The following is a 20893-nucleotide window of genomic DNA, read 5'->3' on the forward strand; positions in this document are numbered from 1 at the left end:
TGGTTTTAATACAATCTTTGATATTTGTGAAAAGCGGAGGAATTTTAAATAGAACTTTAAAATATGAGTCGGGGGTTCCGTAGATAGAAAGTGATACATGATCAATTATTGATTAACGCTTTAACCGGATTCTTTGCAAGTTTTGTAGGAGCCGCACCGTTGTGCCCGCCTACGTGTACATATATTTAGATTTAGTGTTTTATTCTTTTTACAATGAGTGTCGACTCATTCCGGGATACCCGGATCATCCTGTCATGGTCATAAAGGTCCATTCCCCTCCTCCTTGCTCATCGACCGTTCTTTTTCGGGGGCTCCTAACTGCTATTTATGACGATACACGTTGTGAAATCGCGATTTTCACGATATGAATATTATCGCGATACGATGGTACCCTTTATCGATTTATTTATTCGGTGCTCGACAAATGTTTCTGTTTGAAATCGATGGACGAGTCAAAATTTATCTGACACCTTTCTCGCATAGATAAATGATTCTAGACAGGCGGAATTAATTAAGTAAACTTTTCTACGCGCTCTCTTTTATTTGTTTAAATTCTTTGACTAATTTAATATTCATTCTTTTGATTGAAATTAAATGAATAAAGTTGGACTTTAATGTCGCGTTAAATTTTGTAATTTGCGCATATAATGTATTTTAATTATGTCTGTATAAAACATCAAATCTAATGTTCATTGACATCATTTTTGGAATCATTGTAAAGAAACATGTGAACCAGTTAATTTAGCCATCATCTTTTCAACAGTATATATATATATATATATATATATATATATATATATATATATGAGTTGATGTTATATATACAATTACTTTTGCATTTTTTCGATTATTATTAAAATTATATTATTTATCGTATATAGACAGTTATTGTTGTCTAATTATATATTGATTATTTTTTTATTATTCGCTCCATGTTATATTGACGGTGAAAAAAAAGAAAAAAGGGAACAATTCGCGTAAAACATCTCGTGATGCACTTACAAAAGTGCATTTTTAGGGAAGTATAGCCAGATGCGCGCAAGTATAGGGCATACGCAGCAAGTAGGCGCCGCATTTGAAGAACACGGCGATATTCATCTCCGAGAGGTGAAACGATCTTTCCTTCCATAGGAATGTCGACGTGGGAATAATTTTTATTTTGCTGATTGATGAAAAAAGAAAGTGTTTCTTGATGAAGTGCGCTTCAGAAATTCGCATAGGTAACGAGCATCTCTTTTGATTAAAGTTACAAACATAGACTTTTTTTTTACTTTAACAGAACAGCTTTTTCTCTCTTTATCAAGCTTTTAGAACTATTACGTTTAATAATAAGAATTTTTGAGAGAAAAGATTGTTATGTTTATTTTTAATTTTTAACACATACATATGCAAAATATCGCGTTCGTGAAATAAACGTCCTAAAAAATGCATTTACAGGATATATGAGTGACTTTGATGAGCGCTTAGATGAGAAGTCGGAGGAATGAAATTGACAAGGATGGACCATGGAAGAGTCAATGTAATATGTTGACCAGCATAGAGGATACCGAAGGACAGTGGCGATCCACGCACCAAAATGGTAGGGGGGTACTGGCCAGATCACCGGAGGATGGTATAAGAGAAGAAGGGATACGAAACCAGCGCCAGTTATATTGACTTTCTTTTAAGCGACACGCGCGTTACACACTCCACGCGGGAGGATACATATTAAGTAAGTACACGCACTTGGTTTATTTATCGAGCGCGCTCGCGCGCACAAATACAAGTACTCATAATTGCGCGTCACACTTAGCGCGCCTCGAGCTGCACAATCATTGTGGTACTCGAATCCGAAACCGGTAACATTTCGACGAGCTTGACATTGGATGCTGTGTAGATGTCAAGAAATATGTAAATATATATATATATATATACATGCTTTGCGTTAACCGCAATTTTAATTTTTGCGAGTGAAATCAAGATCATTCTTGTGCGGGCGTGTGTGTGTATATGTGTGTATTTATAGCATCGAAATTATCCTGCTATTAAACTCTGTTCAAATCTAGGAAATCTATGATCTGTAACGATTATGTCAATATTTTTTTAATTGTACAAAGATGCTTCTATCTATCAGAGTAATTTTTACTTCTTACATTATCGGAGCAAGATGCGAATATTTAAAATCTATCGATATTTATTGAATAAAGTATTTTCTCATATGTTGGATAAATAAATTTCATAATTTTCTCTGATAGTTGAAAATGGTCCATCAATCGATCAAATCAAATTTAGTTCGGTAAAAATTTTAATTTAATCTTTGTATTTTGTCATTATGATTATTAAATATTAAGAAATAAGACAAGCTCGCCGATTATGATATACATAGGGAAAAATCTAAAATTTATAAATATTTTATATAAGTAGTTTATATATATATATATATATATATATATATATATATATAATTTTTTTTTTTTTTTTTTTTTAAATAGATTAAATCTTAAGAGTAGAATAAATATTAACTTGGAAAACTTAATTCTGTTTTCCATGTATGATCAAAATCTATAAATCATGAAATATCATTCAAGGCACAGACTTATATTTCTGAGGAGTTTGTATCACGCGTAATATTGCAAAATTACAGTGACGGAAAATCCCGTAATTGAGTGATCTTTGTTATTAGATCTGTGGACTTTCAAAATTAATATCGGAATGTAGGACATTAAAGATGTATAGTACTAAATATTTGCCGCTTCCCTTCTCCAGTTGCTTGCGCAAAGTTGTTTTTCAAAGACGGAAGATGGGAGACCCTTTATAAAAGGGATAAATTATAATTAAATACACAGCTTACACGCGGTAATTCTTCAATTAATCAAAAATATTTTCTCGATTAAATTCTGTGCAATAATCATATACTCGGTCATAAAAAAGTACACCGAGATTAATATGTTCCATCAATAAAAATTAATAATCACTATGAACATGAATGGTGCGGCAAAAGTATCTTAACAAAATAATACTGCGTACGTATAAAATTTGAAAAATAAAAAATAAAAGGACTAGGAATTGTGGATGCACTATATATAATTTTCATAAATTATCTCAACTAAAATTTTACTCTTTTACAAAGTATAACCGCTAATTAGTCCACATGGCTGAAATGTTTAATTATAGATAATTTGATGAATGATTGAATAAAATATCGATAAATTTTCGCATTTCTCAAACCTTACGATTTATTTGACGATTTGTTATTTACGACATAAGACATTATTTATTTATCGTTTGTCTTTTTTCCTTTGTGACAAAAATAACTTAATATAGATGTGAAAAGAACGCGTCAGATTTATGGGAGACCAGAAAGGCTCTCTAATAGATACGAAATTTATTTCAAGGGTTCCGTCTCCTTTCCCTCTTTCTCCCTCTGCCTTTTATGCTTCCGTCCGCTTAAATTATAGTCCAAGATACTAATCCCAAATATGCTAATGTCTAAAACCTAAAACTCATTCGCGAACGACTATATATATATTTCCACATGTGATATATTTCTCTAATTTATAAATAAAGCTGACCAATTTAAGCTGACCAATACATATACATCAATTACAATTAAACGAAATAAACGCGGGGTGGTTAATAAAATCCTCGTTTGAAGTCTTGAATCCGGTTCGGAGAACTTAAATCATTTGTGCCGCGCTGCTAGGTTTTTTGCATTATAAATCATCATCTTCGTCATATCATAATTTACTACTTCTTTGTTATTACGCATCTGTGGGCCGATTGTTCTGCACACGCAGGCGGGATTGGGTAATCCCTGATGAGATCAATTCGCAGAGATTCTTTCGCGCGTAAACGCATTGTTTGTCGACAAGTAATGAAAAATCGCTCCGATACCTGAAATATTCATGACGGTAATCTATTTCTGTTTGGAAAGCGCTATTTATCTCGTTTTACATACGTTTCTCTCGCATTTTTCTCTTTCCAAGAATTTGTAAAATGCATATACAACATCTTGAAATCTCTAAATTATCAGTATAGTTGTTTCTAATTTCAAATTTAAGAGATTTCGTGGATAACTATATATGAGATGAGTGAGATACAGATTTAAATAAAATTTTGCATAAAAAAAATTTCGAAATTCTTGGACAAAAAGATAATTTGGAAATTTTATTAATTAAATTAAAATTTTTTTATTTTTTGATGTTAAATTTGTAATTAGATTTTAAAATTTTTGGTAAGAAAAAAATTTACTCCAAATTCAATAAAGAATGTGAAAAACTTTATTACTTAGTATAAAATAATATATTAAACATTCTATATAAATAAAAATGAGAAAGACCTTTAGTTATAAAAAACTGAATCTTTATCTGTAACTTTTAAAGGATCATATAGTAGATAACATTATTGATTCATAAATTACATTGAATCTCGCGAGCTCTGTGCGCTAATTTTTCAATGAAGAGGATGTCGAGCAAGAACACGTAGATGATTTGTGGTTAATTTCAATACAAGATCGTAAAAAAACTACGACGTGATGACATATGACCTTGCGAAGGTAATTAAGCTACAATCTGAAAATGACATTTACACAACGTAGCAATCATAGATTCAATTAAGTACACTGCGAGTGTATGTATGACGTAATTATGTGATTTAAATCGTGTTAAAGTAAACATAAATAAAGGAGCAATCTATATGTTTGCTGAAGATTGCAACATTAGTTTTCAATACTCTCACAATTGAGTAAAATTGATAATTTTTTATCCGTTAAATAATGATCATAATCTTTTATTCAAATATCAATTAAAATATCATGATATTTATCATTTATTTTTGTCACCTGGTAAAATTAAGTTTTATTTAAGGATGCCTTTGCAACTTTTTTCATATTGCATATTTTGTAACTTTTTCTTTACTTATATATACGTATTAAATATGATATGAATAAATAAATGAAATAAAATTTAATTTAAAGGAATGCAAATTGAAATAATAATCACTTGATATTTAAGTAGGAATACAAATAATTCGAAATCACAAAACTCTTTTTCACTTTTTTCACTTTTTCTCATATCTCAAGATTTACAATCGTTCGTATTAGGATCTGGAGCGTAGATCCAAAAAATAGATTAAAAAATAGATTAAAAAATAGATTCTGCGAAGCGAAAAATATAATAATGTGTGTGTGTACTTTCATACATTTATTAATATATTTATCACTTGCATTTTTCAATTTAATAATGCATAAATTTAATATCTTAAAATACCGCGTACAGCTCAATTCCGGCTACAAATCCGCATAACAAATATATGACGTGTCATAATGATCGGATCGTTTTATACGATTCATATTATTCCAATAAGACGATATTTTTTCTCTGAAATTTCAACCTTTTTGTTTAATCTTCTCGAGTCCATCTCGATCGAATGTGTATCTCGCTCGTGTTATGTAATAATGATATATGTCGTTAATATTACATATTATAAAATTTGCATTCTAGCACAGATACGTTGCATAGTCATGATGTGTCTTCTTCCGCATACGGAGAAAGGCATCGGTTTATGAGATACGAGTTTGGCCGTTATATCAACGTTTTATAATCCAAGCAGGCGTTACCGGAAACGGTCAAAAAGTTGAGATTGAGTGACTCGAGGACGTCCAGATGAGAGATGGATCTCGACCAATTAAGATATTATACAGATATACATCTCCTCGTAAATCAATAATTAATTCTAAGTCGTTGTTCGCGCGGTGGCAACGATTCTTCAAGGCCGACGTAATTTCCTTCTCGAGGGTAATTAATCGCACCCGTGGGAAACGACAAATAAAAACGAGGTACTCCCGTGGGGCCTTTGGATGCTCTTCATTGAAGCTCATGTTGCTTCACATGTTGCTTTCTCACTTGGCGTATGACGCTCGCAATTAGTCAGCTATTACCTGACGCATATCTTATGTTAGTCAATCTCAAGGCGCCATTCTTACGTTACATAGCTTACGCGTCGGGCTGTATTATATGGATTATCTCTCTCATCTCAAGAGGAAGCATCTTTGTTGGCGCAATTAGCCGTGTCGCTTCCGAAAAGATTTGTTTCGAGATATCAGCAAACATAACTTTAATTTCTCCTTGTCCTTGATATTTCATTTACCCGCCGCAAACGTGTAGTTTTATTTATCGTTATTTTGTTTGTCGGTATAGAATTACATGTCATACAAATTGGACTAACAAAATTATGATTTTTGCAATAAAATCTCAAGAAGAAATATATTGCAATAGTTTTGTTAAATGTATTATAAGTCAATATTATAAGTCGTTCTGTACTTTTCCACATTATATACACATACGCGTGCATACACATACAAATTGAATTCTATTATGCAGGAATTAATTTTTTTTAGATTTAATTTTTTTATAGTGTAATAATTAGGAAGTTTTCAGTAAATATCAAGATACGTATATGCATAAATGATTGTATAATGTATAAGCTACTTATATAGCATCATTAATAACATATATCATTAATAAAAGATTAATATAATACGCGAATATCTCGCACGTGTCAAATGGCATTTACGGTCCAAAGGGGGTCAATGGGGACTTGATTTCAATAATAAATATAATTACCGATTTCTCTTGCAAGAGCGACAAGAGACGAAAACATTTTCGTTTAAATATTCGCGTGTTTATTTTACGACGCACAGGTCGTTCTACCACGATCTACGCATCACCTTTGGCCGCTGGGCCCTCATTTCATTCGAAATGGCGCAATGTCTTCGGATTATGAATAGAATCCATGTGACGGGGATACTCAAAAGGTTAAATGCGTGAAAATACAAGTTGTGGCGAAAACTCGCGCACAAACAGATATTCATATTTAAATCTCTCGCGATGGCTCTAAGGCCAAATCAGTTTAGTCATCAACGAAGGGAAGGATACATCTGGAAAGGGAAGGATACATCTGGAAATATTTTGGATTTGTTTCTCTTCTCATTCACGTGTTGAGATTCATTTATTGCGTATGTCTCTCTCTTTCGTTGTTTCCTGAATAATTAAGGAACTCGAGATTTTAAACTCTTATTAGTATTTGTTGCTTGATCGCTACACGTGTCGAACGTACGTGTTTAGATTGTACAAGATTCCCTGTTAATATTCTCAGTTCGTCTGTACTGCACATAGGTGACATAAATAATTATTTGTAAAATTATCGGAAGAAATACTTGCGAAAGATATTAGAAAATATTAGATATGGAAATATAATACAAAAGTAACATATTTATTAATTTAAAAAGAAACGTACGTTTTATTATGAATATAGTTATATTAAATTTATTATATGTATATATTAAATTTTTTTATTCTAAATTAAATGTGTATTTATATATTTTTTTAAAGATATATTTATGCTCAACGAAGTGATATAAATTTCTTGATTATTTAATTTTTTAACAGATTCTCTCTATATAAATAGAATTTTTCTTAATACTACTAGTTAATACTACTTAATACTATTTTTTTCAATAAAATTAAAGTAATTTCATAATGAACGCTATTAAGAAAAATTCTATTTATACAGAGAGAAGCTTAAAGAAATTCCCAACTAAATCGATCTTTATTATCATAATCTAGAGTCTAGAGAATCAGATCCAGTTACATCATCATTGCGAGAATATATGCGTATATGAGAAGATATTTTAATAACGGTGAAAGTGTCGGATAAAAGTGATATTGATGTTGGCTAGCTTTTTCAGCATCAGGTCAGTCTATTCAAACAACTCGCAGATTAACTACTCTTAATTGACATAGTAACAGTCATTTAATAATGGCATATACTTACATACCCAGAGACTTTTTAAGCAAATTTATATCTCATCAATTCATATTCGGCTGAAAGATGTATAATACCTGTTAATATCTGTTCTTGTTATCAATATTTATATGCTCACATCTCCGTTATATCGAATCGTTATGCTATGACTAATAACGACTAGAAGTTAAATTTGTTCGATTGACACGAACAGAGTCAGATATAGTGTTGAATGTTACATCTGTCAAGAATCGAGAGTAAAATTAAACGATGAGGTATCTTCTGAAAGTCATGCAGAAAGATTTTCGGCGAGGTCGACGGGACTGTTAGGTCTCGATTCGCACTAGAGCGCGACGCTGAAGAATCTAGACCTTTGAACTCTTCGATCGTGGTTTATGTAATCCTGGCAAACTCGGCGTCATCATCGGACATGGTGTCACGGATGCGTTCAATGTTTCATATATATATAAGTCCGGTATATTCTCAGAGGGAAGAAGGAGAGGGGAGATTTCTCGTCGATGCCTCGTGGAGATATAATTGAGCCGGATGGACGGACCGACGTGGCCATCCTTGATTGCTTTCTCGTTTTACGTTTTGCGGGTGGATCGGGGCCGGCGACGGGATTGGTCCACTGCCGAATCGCGGAATGCAAATAACTGGCGAAAGTTAACTTAATTACGAGGTCGATTGGCATTTTATCGAGTGAAAAGCTAGAAGGACTCAGACTCGGATCGATTAAGACATACCCACCCGCATTTGCCCGATTCATTTTTTTCAGACTTTATCGATACAGTTTATACGTATTTTTTCCTTTTAAAAATAAATTGACTTATTTCTAAAATCCACACAATTTTCAACAATAAAACTTGCGAATTAAATTCAGGATGGAGTTTTATTAATATTAATGTGTAACATATAATTTAATTACACATCTAATTTATAATAATTTATAATAATATAGCTAAAAATATATCGAGGTATCTTTTACTGCCTTCGATTTAACTATCCATAAAGAATTATTCGATTAATTTTTCTACAAAAGACGTCTTCCGTATAAAGCAATCTCAACAATCTAGCACAAGTTCTCATATATGAGACAAATTAGTTGAAAACAAAAATTAAATTTTGCTTTATAGATATATTTACGCTTTTTACAATTTTAATTCTCAATATTGAATGGTTTCATTAATATTAGATTTCGGTGTTGAAACAACATTGTTCTTTTGTAGTTCTAATAGTCTCCGTGGTTGAAGAGAAAAAGAGAGACATCTTTTATTATGGGACTAAGGCCACAATGGGAACGCTATCACGATCGTGATAATCGATTACACGCAAGCCAACAGATTTCATAATTCACGCGCGAATGACATCAGAGAGAAGGTACTTAATTACTTAGCGACCTTGCTCCTTTCTAGATCGGGCCTGAAAAGACAATCCGCAAAATAGCGCGAAGTCCCACGAGGGCTCCGGCCATCGGCCACCGGCCACCGACCATCCGGCGCCGCGACCGAAACTTTCCCAAAAGTAAAATGCATACCACGAGCGGCGAGAGTAATAGGAGGTCAAATTCTCCGGCGTGAGAGGAGAACGTTCGAGTTTCCGGGAAGTGACGACTGCCCGACTTTTAATTTCTCTCCTTCGCGTTCCGCAGCGATGTCGTCTTTCGACAGACGAATGCGTTACGTCTACGCTCGATCGTGGATCTCATAAGTGGAGGAACCGTATAGATACCTTCGGCGAGACCGTAATAAAGATATCAAGAAGTGCTATAAATGTTACGTAAGGATGGTCATTTAAATGTTCTCATTAAAATCGTGCAATCGTAAAAAAGCATGTAATTATAATTGTTGAGTTGAATGAATACAATTAAAATAGATGAACATATAAGAATAAGAATTTATATATAATCAATCGAGTTAAAAATTACAGTTGATTTCATTTCGACTTCGTGCTTATTTTGTTGCAAAAGTGTTGTTTTTATAATTCTTTAATTTCTTAAATCCCGATAGTTATTAACGGCATATGATTACTCGAATAAAAAAATTGCATTGAATATCTTGGCATTTCCATAAAAGAGAAAGAAAGAAGATGAAAATATATTCAATCGCACACGTTTTTCTTTTTTGCGCATTTTGCATTTTAATCGCGCGAATCTGATCGCAAAGCTGTCGTGAATTTCATCTCTACGAGAGGTCGGGATGCGAGATCGAAGGATAACGCCTTTAAAAAAACAGCCATTCCGCTATTAGACGTATGTTTTGGAAAGTTAGATCGATGAATGCTATAAGATTACTTCTTTTTTTTACAGAGATATATGCATGGCCTAGAATTTAGACGACCCAGAAACATGACATACGTTTGTATAATATCATAGACTAGTCATTGGACAGGGAAATTGAGCAAAAAACACAATCGATCTGTGTAAATTTGATTCGAACGAAACATTTACTGTGACGTAACGAGGAACAGGCTATAGCTTCATTAGACGTCCATTTATTAGTTGCTGTAAAAATACGGCTTTATTCGAATTTGATTGATGAAGTGCTATATAATCGAAATATGAAATGTGTTGCGCTGACATTTCGTCGGATAGATTGAAAGGTTTGACACGAGAAAGATCTTAAATATAGTATTTTCAAAATTACCTTTCTTCCAAAGAGATTTTAGTTCAAGAGTCTTTTAATAGCGTGAATATAAATCTTATTATCTTCTGATAAAGTTAAAAACTTTTATACTTTCTTTTATATTAATCTTTTATATTATTAAATATTTTAAGATCTCTCTAAAAGTGAATCAGTGTATTATCACTGTAATCAGTGCTGTACTTATAACTGCTTGTAATCAGTGAGTATTTACTGTTCTTCAGTGATAATACACTGATTCACACTAGTGAAAGTAGTATATTATCACTGAAAAACAGTAAATATTAACTGATTACAAGCAGTTATAAGTACAGCACTGATTACAGTGATAATACACTGATTCACTTTTAGAGAGTGTATATGTAAAGAAACACATTCTTTTCAAGATATTTTAGAATTTTTTTATAAAATATTTATTTTCAAGTTTAATAAAAAATGATAATATATTTTTCTGGCTATTGATTCTGATATCTTTAATTGAAAAAATAAAAGATATATAACATGTCAAAGTAAAATGTAACCAAGATTCTCTTTGGTATTTTTTTCGAAAATTAAACCAAATTTATTTATTATTCAGACGTGGCAAAATCTTGAATTAATCGAAAGACAAGTATTTACCAAAAGTATATTTTATGAATAATATTTCACCTATAAAACTGATTTTTTTTTAGATTTAAACTTTGTTTAATTACAATAAAATATAATATTACACAATGACGTAATATAATGAAGTATTTAAAAAATAGATGGAATAAATGATAAAATGATACGTATATTATGTGTGTTATTTCATTCATAGTCTTATATTTTTTTACAGTAATATATTAGCAAAATCTTCCATACATCTCAATAGCCGAATTAATATGCGGTCGTTAATTATGCGATCGTCTTAATTATGTATAGCGAGATGGCGAGTATCGGTGAAAGTACTTATTGATTGACAAATCGAAAGTAAGTTTCTACTGGGCAGCTATTCGGCCGGCGATTGGAGTTATTAATGAGGACGTGAATACTTAAGTATTTACGCTGTATATGCATATTACACCCGCATTACAAAAAAAAAAACGCCCGACGAAATGCGTCAAAATCGACGAATTATTTATGCGTCTTCGTGTCGCAAGAGAAAGAGAGCGAGATGAAGAAAAAGGGAGGAGAATTTTCTATGGTTTATTTCTGCGGTAAAAACGGAGACGCGAGAGAACTCGAACCCGGATCTCAATTTCAATTCGGGGCTTCGATTTCAATTCAGATTCAAATTATATTAGGATGCGCGGAATTCGACAAGTCTGATTTGTGCGATACTCGAGTAATCTGCGTAATTCAATGAAGGAGAGAAAGTAGTAGCATTAATGTACACGTGAAAGTGTGCGCGGACATATGCGAGAGGACACATTTGCAAAATAATATTTGATGGTCGGACCGTTCAAGACTGTTCACGGTTTGGCGCTTGGCGCTTATCGTGGAAATCGAACGCATCGTGAATTTTCGGCGTTTCGCTATACATATCTCGCACTTTCTCCCGGTCGCCGCTGTTAATCCTTCGCAATTGCTGTTATTATTTTTGTCGCCGCTTTAACAGCCGCAAAAGCAATACCTTTTAAGTTCGAAAGTGGAAAGTAAAGATTCTTTTACGAAATGTCGCGATTGTAAATGCTTACATTATTTCACATACATATAAAAATAATAAAATGTGTAAAAATAATAAAAGATGTCGTAGATAATAAAAATTCTCATCTTTTTGCATTTAAAATTAATACAAATGTATAAAATTTATATAAGATATATTTTCCCATGCTGCAGTTTCTACAATATTTGATTTATTAAAACAGAATTCCTATAAAAAATGGAATTTCTAATTATTAAAATTGTAATTATGTTTCAAGACTGTTTCAAAAATTTTTTAAATTACATTTTCTAATAAAAGAATTCAATTTAAATTATTTATTTTATTAGTTATTGCACAATATTGAGTTATTAATATGACTATATTGTGCAATATGACTATTTAATTTTTTGATAAATATTACTATATGCAAAACTGAACCTTTTTATTTCTAGATTTCCAGATTTATCTCACGCAGTAACCATGTAGTTATAATTTATTTCACAGTGAGAGTTGAAAAACTCATTTATCAGTGAAAAATGAAAAGAAATAGAAAGCAGATATAAACAAGCGATTTAAATATTTTTCAAATTAATTATTGATTTTGGCTGGTTAAGAATTTAATTTCACAAATCAATCTCTATCGATCGTTTCCCATGAGAATATCTTACGTTTGTAGCTTTGGAAGCTATCTTTAGAATTTATATCTCGAGAACGAAGCAGAATTATCGCGTAAAGACAGGTGTATCAAATTGGAGTTTTTACGGTAGATATAATTTTAGATGTGAATAGAGCGTGTAATTCGCATGCGTGCGAGTCACTCTCACAAAATATTCACATTGTCGTTGAATTGCAAAGCAAATGTTTAGATCATCGGAGACTAGTATCTCGGGAAATCCGTAATGCGTTCATCGTGTTCGTCTCTCTCTCTCTTTCTCTCTCTCTCTCTCTCTCTCTCTCTCTCTCTCGAAAGACTCAAATTCCACGAAGATTTTGGCGATGAGACGTATACGTGTGACTCATGAAATTTAGCCATAACAAGATATATAATCAATAGCCAGATAACATACATTATTTAATAGAAATATATATTAATAGAATAATCATTGGGAGAGGGAAAAGAGTTAGACATCTTTAATTATATATTTCTTCGTTTCATGTATGGATTGACGCAATAATCTTTCATAATTAAAAGATACAGAAGAGAGAAAAAATCAGTTTAATTCATTTATTTACAACTGCTATTAATGTTAAAACTAAGAAAATTAAATTTAAATTATATCCTTTAAAAAAGTATTATATTATTGTTATGCTGTCTTAAGTCTTCGAGATTTTGATTTTGTTTGATAAAAAAAAGAAATGAATTGATATATGACATTTTATTTGAATTAGAAATGCAATCGTTTAAAATCGCGAATAACCAGCAATAATGCTAATGGAATTTCATAAATATCATAATACAGTCGTGTCCTTACGCCCGCGTTTGCAGACTGTGACCCTGACCTGACCTAATCCAGCAAAATGACATCATTGATAGAAGAACGTGTTAGCACTCACACTGAACAAATAAGATTTGATTTTTTTATACAACGTATATCTAAGCGATTGTATAATTTTTATATAAATAATCAAACAATAAAGATCATATCATATCCTTGAAAGCGATTATATTTATCGCTAGAAAGCTGAAAGTGTTCCTATTTAAAGGCCTCGCTATCGATATCTGCCATCCCACGCGCTTTCGCAATAACGGAAGAAATATACAAGGTGTATCGAAAATTATATCTGGTTTTTGAATCATTTAGAATTACCATTTGAATAATCAATTTAAATGTCGCATATAATTACATTGCGTCTGAGGCAATCTGCATATATTGCGAGATATTCGACATGAGATACGTCGACACAATATTTATCTTAGAATTATATATATAAAATTATACATCGACACAATATTTATCTTAGAATTATATATATAAAATTATACACGTAAATAATATAATTATACATACAGATACATATATATCTGTGTGTATAAGTTTGCATAGGCACAAAATGCTAATCTTATGGTTTATATTAACTTAATAGAGAAGTAGAGAAAGGCAGAGTTTTCAATGAAAACTTGAAATATCAAACGGAATTGCAAACGGAATCTCAAAAAAAAGTAGTGACATTTAAATGATTTAAATTATCTTCTATGCAAGAGCGCGTAGGTCCATAATCTTAACATTATTATATACATAGATTATTAATCATATAACTGTGCAAAGAAAAAAAAACAGAAAATTAAGTATGTAACATGTACTTACTTTTCAAATATGTAAATTTTTATCTCATCATACAGTGTCGCCAAGATGAATGAGAATACTCCTACATACAAATAATGCAACTTGCCACACGTCATCGACATGTGTGCAATTTCTGTAACTATAATCCTCTGTTATACAATCACTAGAAGCTTATGGCGTCGTACTACTATTCTCTGCACATCGCCCATAGTTGCTAAAACGGGTAAACAGGAGTGTAATAAAATTATAATAAAGTATCCTCATGTATACAATTTTATCTTTTCGCTTTCCTAAAATAATTCGCCGACTGTCTGCACGTTAAGAAAAAGGAAGCAAAAGTTTACACAACTTTTATATAGCGTTTATACGATTCGAGATATTTGAGAAGAACCGGTCGGTCACCACCGGAGAAGTATGCAAAAATCTTTTCTTTTTTTTCGTAGACATTGTGCGGCTCGCGAGACATCAAACTGATGTTAATGGAATCTCCGCTTATTTATTTACTCCAGACATACATCGTAGAAATAATAATTATCGTTTAACGTATTAGTTTTCCTCCCACAGATTTTCATGATGAGGCCACAGCTAGAAATGCTACTAGTTATAGTAGCGTTAACTACGCACACATGTGGACTTCCTTATGGAGCCTCGCCACCTCAATTGTCAACACGTCAGTATATATACAAATACAGAATTTATATAACGTTTATTTAACCTTCTTCCCACTCTCTGTTAAGGATATCTAAAAATATAAATTTGAAACTGTTTAATAATTTAATTATATAATTTAAATATTTAATTATATTTTTTATATGAGAAATATATATAAACTGAAAACCCAACTTTAAGATATGCATGCTTTTTATTTTCCAAGATGTTTATTTTATAATCGAATACTTAAAAAATTGTTAAGAAGCTATATAAATTAGTTTCTCAGAAAAAAAAGAAATACTTTAATTGCTTAATATTTCAGAAGATCAAATCGTTTGGTATGGTGACAATCGTGCTCCTCAAATTCAAAACAGCGTCTTTTCTAGTTACAAAGAAAACATTTTTCCGCAACAGACTGGTCAAACGCAATCAAATTGGGATCAATCTCAGCAAAGTAAGGTTCCATTTTGAAATATATTGCTTACGTACTGTTAATGTAAGAAATTTTTAAATTTATCGTATTATTATAATGTTATTACAATTGCAGGTGCGTTTGAAGGATACGAAACGCATGCACCATCAGAATCACAAAAGTATCATCCCGATTATGTATATCAGTCTTCCGATCAAACCCTGCAACCTTATCCTAGCGCTACGGATGATTTTACTCTCAGTTGCAGCGGTCAAAATAAGATTTGTGTATCCAAAAGCTTGTGCATCGACGGATACGTGCATCCCTTGAAGCAAGGCTTTATTCGGCCAGGAAAAGTAAGATAATTTCATTTATTATTTCAGACAGATATTTGATCTCCCATTTTTATGGTGATCATAAAACTACATATTTTGTTTATATACATGTATAATATAAACTTAGGTATAGTTTACACTGAGTTAATAATCCTTGTACATTTTGCGCGTATGTAGGTGCAAGAATGCAAGTTGAGCCACGAAACATGTTGCACCGTACGATACGATTTCAATAATTCGCCATACGACGACGATCAAATTAATACGGTAGTGAAGGATAATCAATATCCAGAACCCACTCTGGAGAACGATCAGAGATACGTTCCATACGGGGAGAATAACCAGGCGGATGTTACCGAATTGAAGACTCCATTGGAAAGTGATACTGAATTGCAGGCCGCCCCAAACGATGAACACGCGATCGGATCTGCTAATCAACTTCGCGACGATAAAAAGTCGACTCAAGAAATACCGCTTGATTACAATCAAATAGCTGTTGGTACAAGTCAACAGCAACAGTACCAAACAGGTATCCAACGATATGTTAATTTGCTCCTTGACGTGTATATAATATCTTCCGCAGTTTTCTGGTAAACCAAAAGTAACTAAAAATAATATATTGTATATAAAAATTGGAAGAATTGTTATGTTATTATATCTTATGCTATAATATAAATTGATATTGTGTATAAAGGCGGTGATAGAGCTAGCGAGTCAGTTGTTCCTCCACTCAAGTCAGCTCCTACGAGCTCCAACTCCGCAGCCTTCCAGTTTTCGATTCAAGCGGGATGCGCGGCTGCCTTGCTCTGCGTGGAAGATCAGTATTGTACATTGGAAGGAGTAATTAGTCCAGAACCAGTCGCGCTTAGCAGCAAGCAGCTTTTACGACGTGTTCCGTTAAGTGTAAGATACAACTTTATCACATTCGCATATATATATTGCTAAAGGAAAACGTTTTATGAATGGCAAGAAAGGATGATTGGAAGGGCTCTTTTGAAATTAATTTTATTCCTTATTAATAATAGAAACTTTCCTCGATCAAAATAAAAATGAAGGAAAGAAAAATAAATAAATAGAAATTAAAAAAATATAATTTCTCTTGTAAAAAAAAGAGAATGATCGAATACGTGATTGCGTGAATCTTTCATTTTGCAGAGCTGCAAAAATGCAACAACCGGGATAGTCGGCAAGTGTTGTCGCGACCCAAATTACGTGGACCCGTGGCCGACGGGCAATCTACCGGCCAATTACACCGGTGGTTTCGACGAGCAGGGTTTTCCATCGTTTCTGAATATTGCAAAAGTGCGGCCGCCGAAAAAGCCAGTTACACAACCACCCATCAAGACGAGTCCCAAACCGCCGCCGATTCACGAGCAATTTCAACCCACGAGCAACATACCTCTGATACCGGGCGATTCTAACGTGACACCGCAACGTGTGGTGTCAATTTCGACTCAAGTTCCTATAACGCCAATCAACACACCCGCACCCGTCATCAGGAATCCATACGAATCTGTTTCTACGAATCAGGATATTTCCGTCATACAATTGCCGAATAGTCCATGCGGAGTGAGAAATTATGTAAGTATCCAACAAAATGAAATTGTCAATATCGTTACGCGAAATAACCAGCAAAAATAATTTTAAACAAATATTTATGAATTATATGGTGATTTAATTTAACTTTGATATTTAACGTGAATATTGAAGAGTCGAATACAATTTGCGCAAGTGCCATTATTTATATGGGAAAATATATATGTATATATCAGTACTTCGAGAGAGAATTAGAAAAAAGAAAGAGGGATTCTACTTATAATTGGAATTTTACTTTTATTTATACGTTTATATATTAAAAGGGACAACGTCCAAGCGACTTTAAAATAACCGATGCGGCTTTCGGTGAGATCCCGTGGCAAGTGATGGTCTTGTGGTCGGAGGAACGTAAAATCTTGTGTTCCGGCGCGCTCATATCATCGGACATCGTTGTGACAGCTGCCAATTGCGTAAATGGGTAAAATAAGTTGATATTTTGCCGTCAATTAAGTATTTTCTAAAAAGAAAATTGTAATTAATTTGTAACATTTGAATTACACTCTCAGATTTTCACCCAATGAATTGTCTGTAAAACTCGGAGAATGGAAATTGGGTTACGAACTTAAATATGAGGAACCGCTCCCGTTCGAAATTATCCATGTACGAACAATCAAGTATCATCCTGGATACGTACAAGGATTGTCCAGCAATGATAGCGCTATATTAATCTTGGAGCATCCCACGACATTTAACTTACACATCAATACGTTATGCCTTCCTGACGACTATCAAGTGCAAGAAACATCGCAATGCATAGTGACGGGATGGGGCAAATCAATATTACAAGGTATACGTTTACACTTCTATTGTTCGAAAAGAAGATGGGAGTAAATAAGTATGCAAATGCAATGTATGAATTTAGCACATTATGCTGGAGCCATCATGCACATGGTCGACGTGGATCTTCTGTCGCACGACGTTTGCCAACATCGTGTTTTTGGTGCAGAATCTGAAATAGACATTGCGCATAACGTAATCTGCGGCAAAGCGCGAAACGACAATAACATGTGTCAGGCCGACATCGGATCTCCATTGGCTTGCTACGATGGCACTGGAGCATATCATATTGCCGGAATTTACAGCCAAGACACTGGATGTTTGCCCACAAATCAAGTATGTATGACCTATTACTGCCAATTATATAATCTTTTCATCATATATATATATATGTATGTATAGAGAAATATATTATCATTTCTTACACATAGACAAATCATCATTTGTTTTTGAATGCAGCATTTAATATGCGTTTCATGAGCAACACATTTTATTCTATGTTTGATTCATTCATTTTTCACATGTTATAGTCTTATTATCTTTACATGATATTTTATAGAATTTTTGCATTTTAGGTGGCGACATTCTCTCCAATTGACGTTTCCTGGGTGAAACAGATAATGTCCGAAACTAACAATAAAATACAAATTGTCGATGATTACCGAAAGAGTAACTTAGAAGCGGATAATCAATATCTGCCGCCAATATAAGAATGATGCAGTGTATATTTACTGTTATGTAACATATTTTTTTAATACTCACGAAAATGTTAAAACGAGAACAGAAAAACGTTCACATAATACTCGATTTAACGTAATGCTGCCGAAAGTAACACTGAGATATACAAAAAAGTAAAAATTTTCTCCTTTCTTTATAAAATTAATCAATTCTTACTAAAAATGAGACGAGAAAAAAGAATATGGCATTACTTTTATTAGCTTTAGGGTTCGAGATACAATATTTAACTTTTTTAACAAAATAAAATATTTAATTTATATACTGAAGTAAGCTTAATAGAAGAATTTAATATTAAGATTTAAATTATGTTTACCGACCAACTTTCATGTTTTTATCAAACTCCAGGATGTACTATTCTACTGAGGTAGAAGGAGATAACTCGTTTCCATATGATATTGATCATGTGAATTGAAGAAAAATATTTGGATAGTTGGTCACTATCTTTTTTCCAACATTCTTTTCTAACATTCTGTTGAAGAGGCATCATGTCATTATGATAATTACTTTATATAATCTTTAAGTTCTCGCCATATTATAAATGATGAAAAGCATTATAAAAGTATTACTTCTCAATCAATCATAGAGATTTATTGTACATGAATTACAGCATATAGTTCAGTATGTGTCCAGGGTTTATCTGGGTTATCTGACTTCCTATTTTATCAAAATAATAATAATATACTGTTTTGATAAAATTACACATTTCTGAGAAATGAAAAAGTCACTTTATCAGACACATAACAAAAATTGTCATATTTACGCGACATTTTGAAAATAAAATGTAAAATAAGAAAGTAGAATGTTTAAAAAATAACAACAGTTTTGCAAAAAATCAGGTTTATAGTACAAACTTTATACTAGCTCAATAAACAAAATAAATTTAAACAATATGATTTCCATTTCAATCATGTGCTTAGACTCATGTCAATGTATGTCATGCCAACTGTCAACCTTCCTTCCAACTCAAAATTTCCTTTTGAAAAAGGTTAAATATTTCTCTAAATCCTAAAAAATCTATATCATGAAAATGAAAACTAACTGAAAGTTTTAAAATGTCATATTTTTTTTTATATAAAAATTAGTAAGAATTGACTATTTTAGAGGCGACAATATTTTTCATGTTTATCAGTATAACTAGTGTAATAGTGATTTTAATAGAATTCATATGCGAAGGTTGAACAATAATTATCGGAAATAATTATAAATAATTATAGATAGAGTTATATATAAATAATGTTATTGCGAATATACGTATGCTAAAAAGTGTACGTTGGGTTTAATAGAATTCATATGCGAAGGTTGAACAAAATAATTATCAGAAATAATTATAAATAATTATAGATAGAGTTATATATATAAATAATGTTATTGCGAATATACGTATGCTAAAAAGTTTACGTTGGGTTTTCGAATATTTTTACTATTCTTATAATGTAAAAAGATCCAATATATAATAGTAATAGACATCTTCTGTTAGAATTGTTTTGCATAATAAACTCGATATCAACAAGTCAACAATTCATTATCAGAATAAGAGAAATCAGAATAAAATGTGACAATAAAATAAAATATACAAACTCCTAGATTTTTTAGATGCAACATATTTATTTATTTACCTGGTAAATGCATACATTTTACATATGCACATATATGAGTACATAAAGAAAACAGTGTATAAACGATATATATTTTTGTAAGATTAAGCTATAAAGAAATCTGTCGAAAAATTACATTACATTTAATAAATGTTTTCTTAGGAAAAAATATGAAAGAATTTTCACAATTAATTTAATACAAGATACACAAACCTTTTTAACTGTGTTCCTCATCGTCTCATAATGTCTTTATTAAAAGTTATATATAATTATATTTTCTTATGTGAATTGCCAATAAATAGAAAGAAAGTATGCTTATTATTCGGATTAATTGTTCTTTTTGTAATATAATAAATTTATGCGCGATAATTTTCATTTATTAGTTTTAGAAAACGCATGATAAATGTTACAACGATAATAACTTGCGCAAAGTGTAAAGATCAACCTTTGAGATAAATTTCGAGCAGTTTCTTG

The 20893-nt window shown here is 32.0% G+C and overlaps 1 protein-coding gene across 1 annotated transcript; it reads left to right on the plus strand.

The window, feature by feature from the left end:
- Positions 1-1090: 1090 nt before the first annotated feature.
- Positions 1091-20416, plus strand: Scaf (inactive serine protease scarface). The gene is made up of 12 exons (XM_083109608.1): positions 1091-1220; positions 1438-1711; positions 14880-14985; positions 15289-15420; positions 15514-15734; positions 15891-16242; positions 16408-16616; positions 16869-17294; positions 17573-17727; positions 17816-18096; positions 18172-18422; positions 18662-20416. Exons 3-12 carry the CDS (start codon positions 14886-14888, stop codon positions 18794-18796), a joined length of 2262 nt encoding a protein of 753 aa, XP_082965734.1. The 5' UTR covers positions 1091-1220; positions 1438-1711; positions 14880-14885; the 3' UTR covers positions 18797-20416.
- Positions 20417-20893: the final 477 nt, after the last annotated feature.

Source organism: Camponotus vicinus, unplaced genomic scaffold (assembly GCF_025532165.1).
Source record: "Camponotus vicinus isolate PSW18456_S1 unplaced genomic scaffold, iyCamVici1.0 SCAF_9, whole genome shotgun sequence".
NCBI lineage: Eukaryota > Metazoa > Arthropoda > Insecta > Hymenoptera > Formicidae > Camponotus > Camponotus vicinus.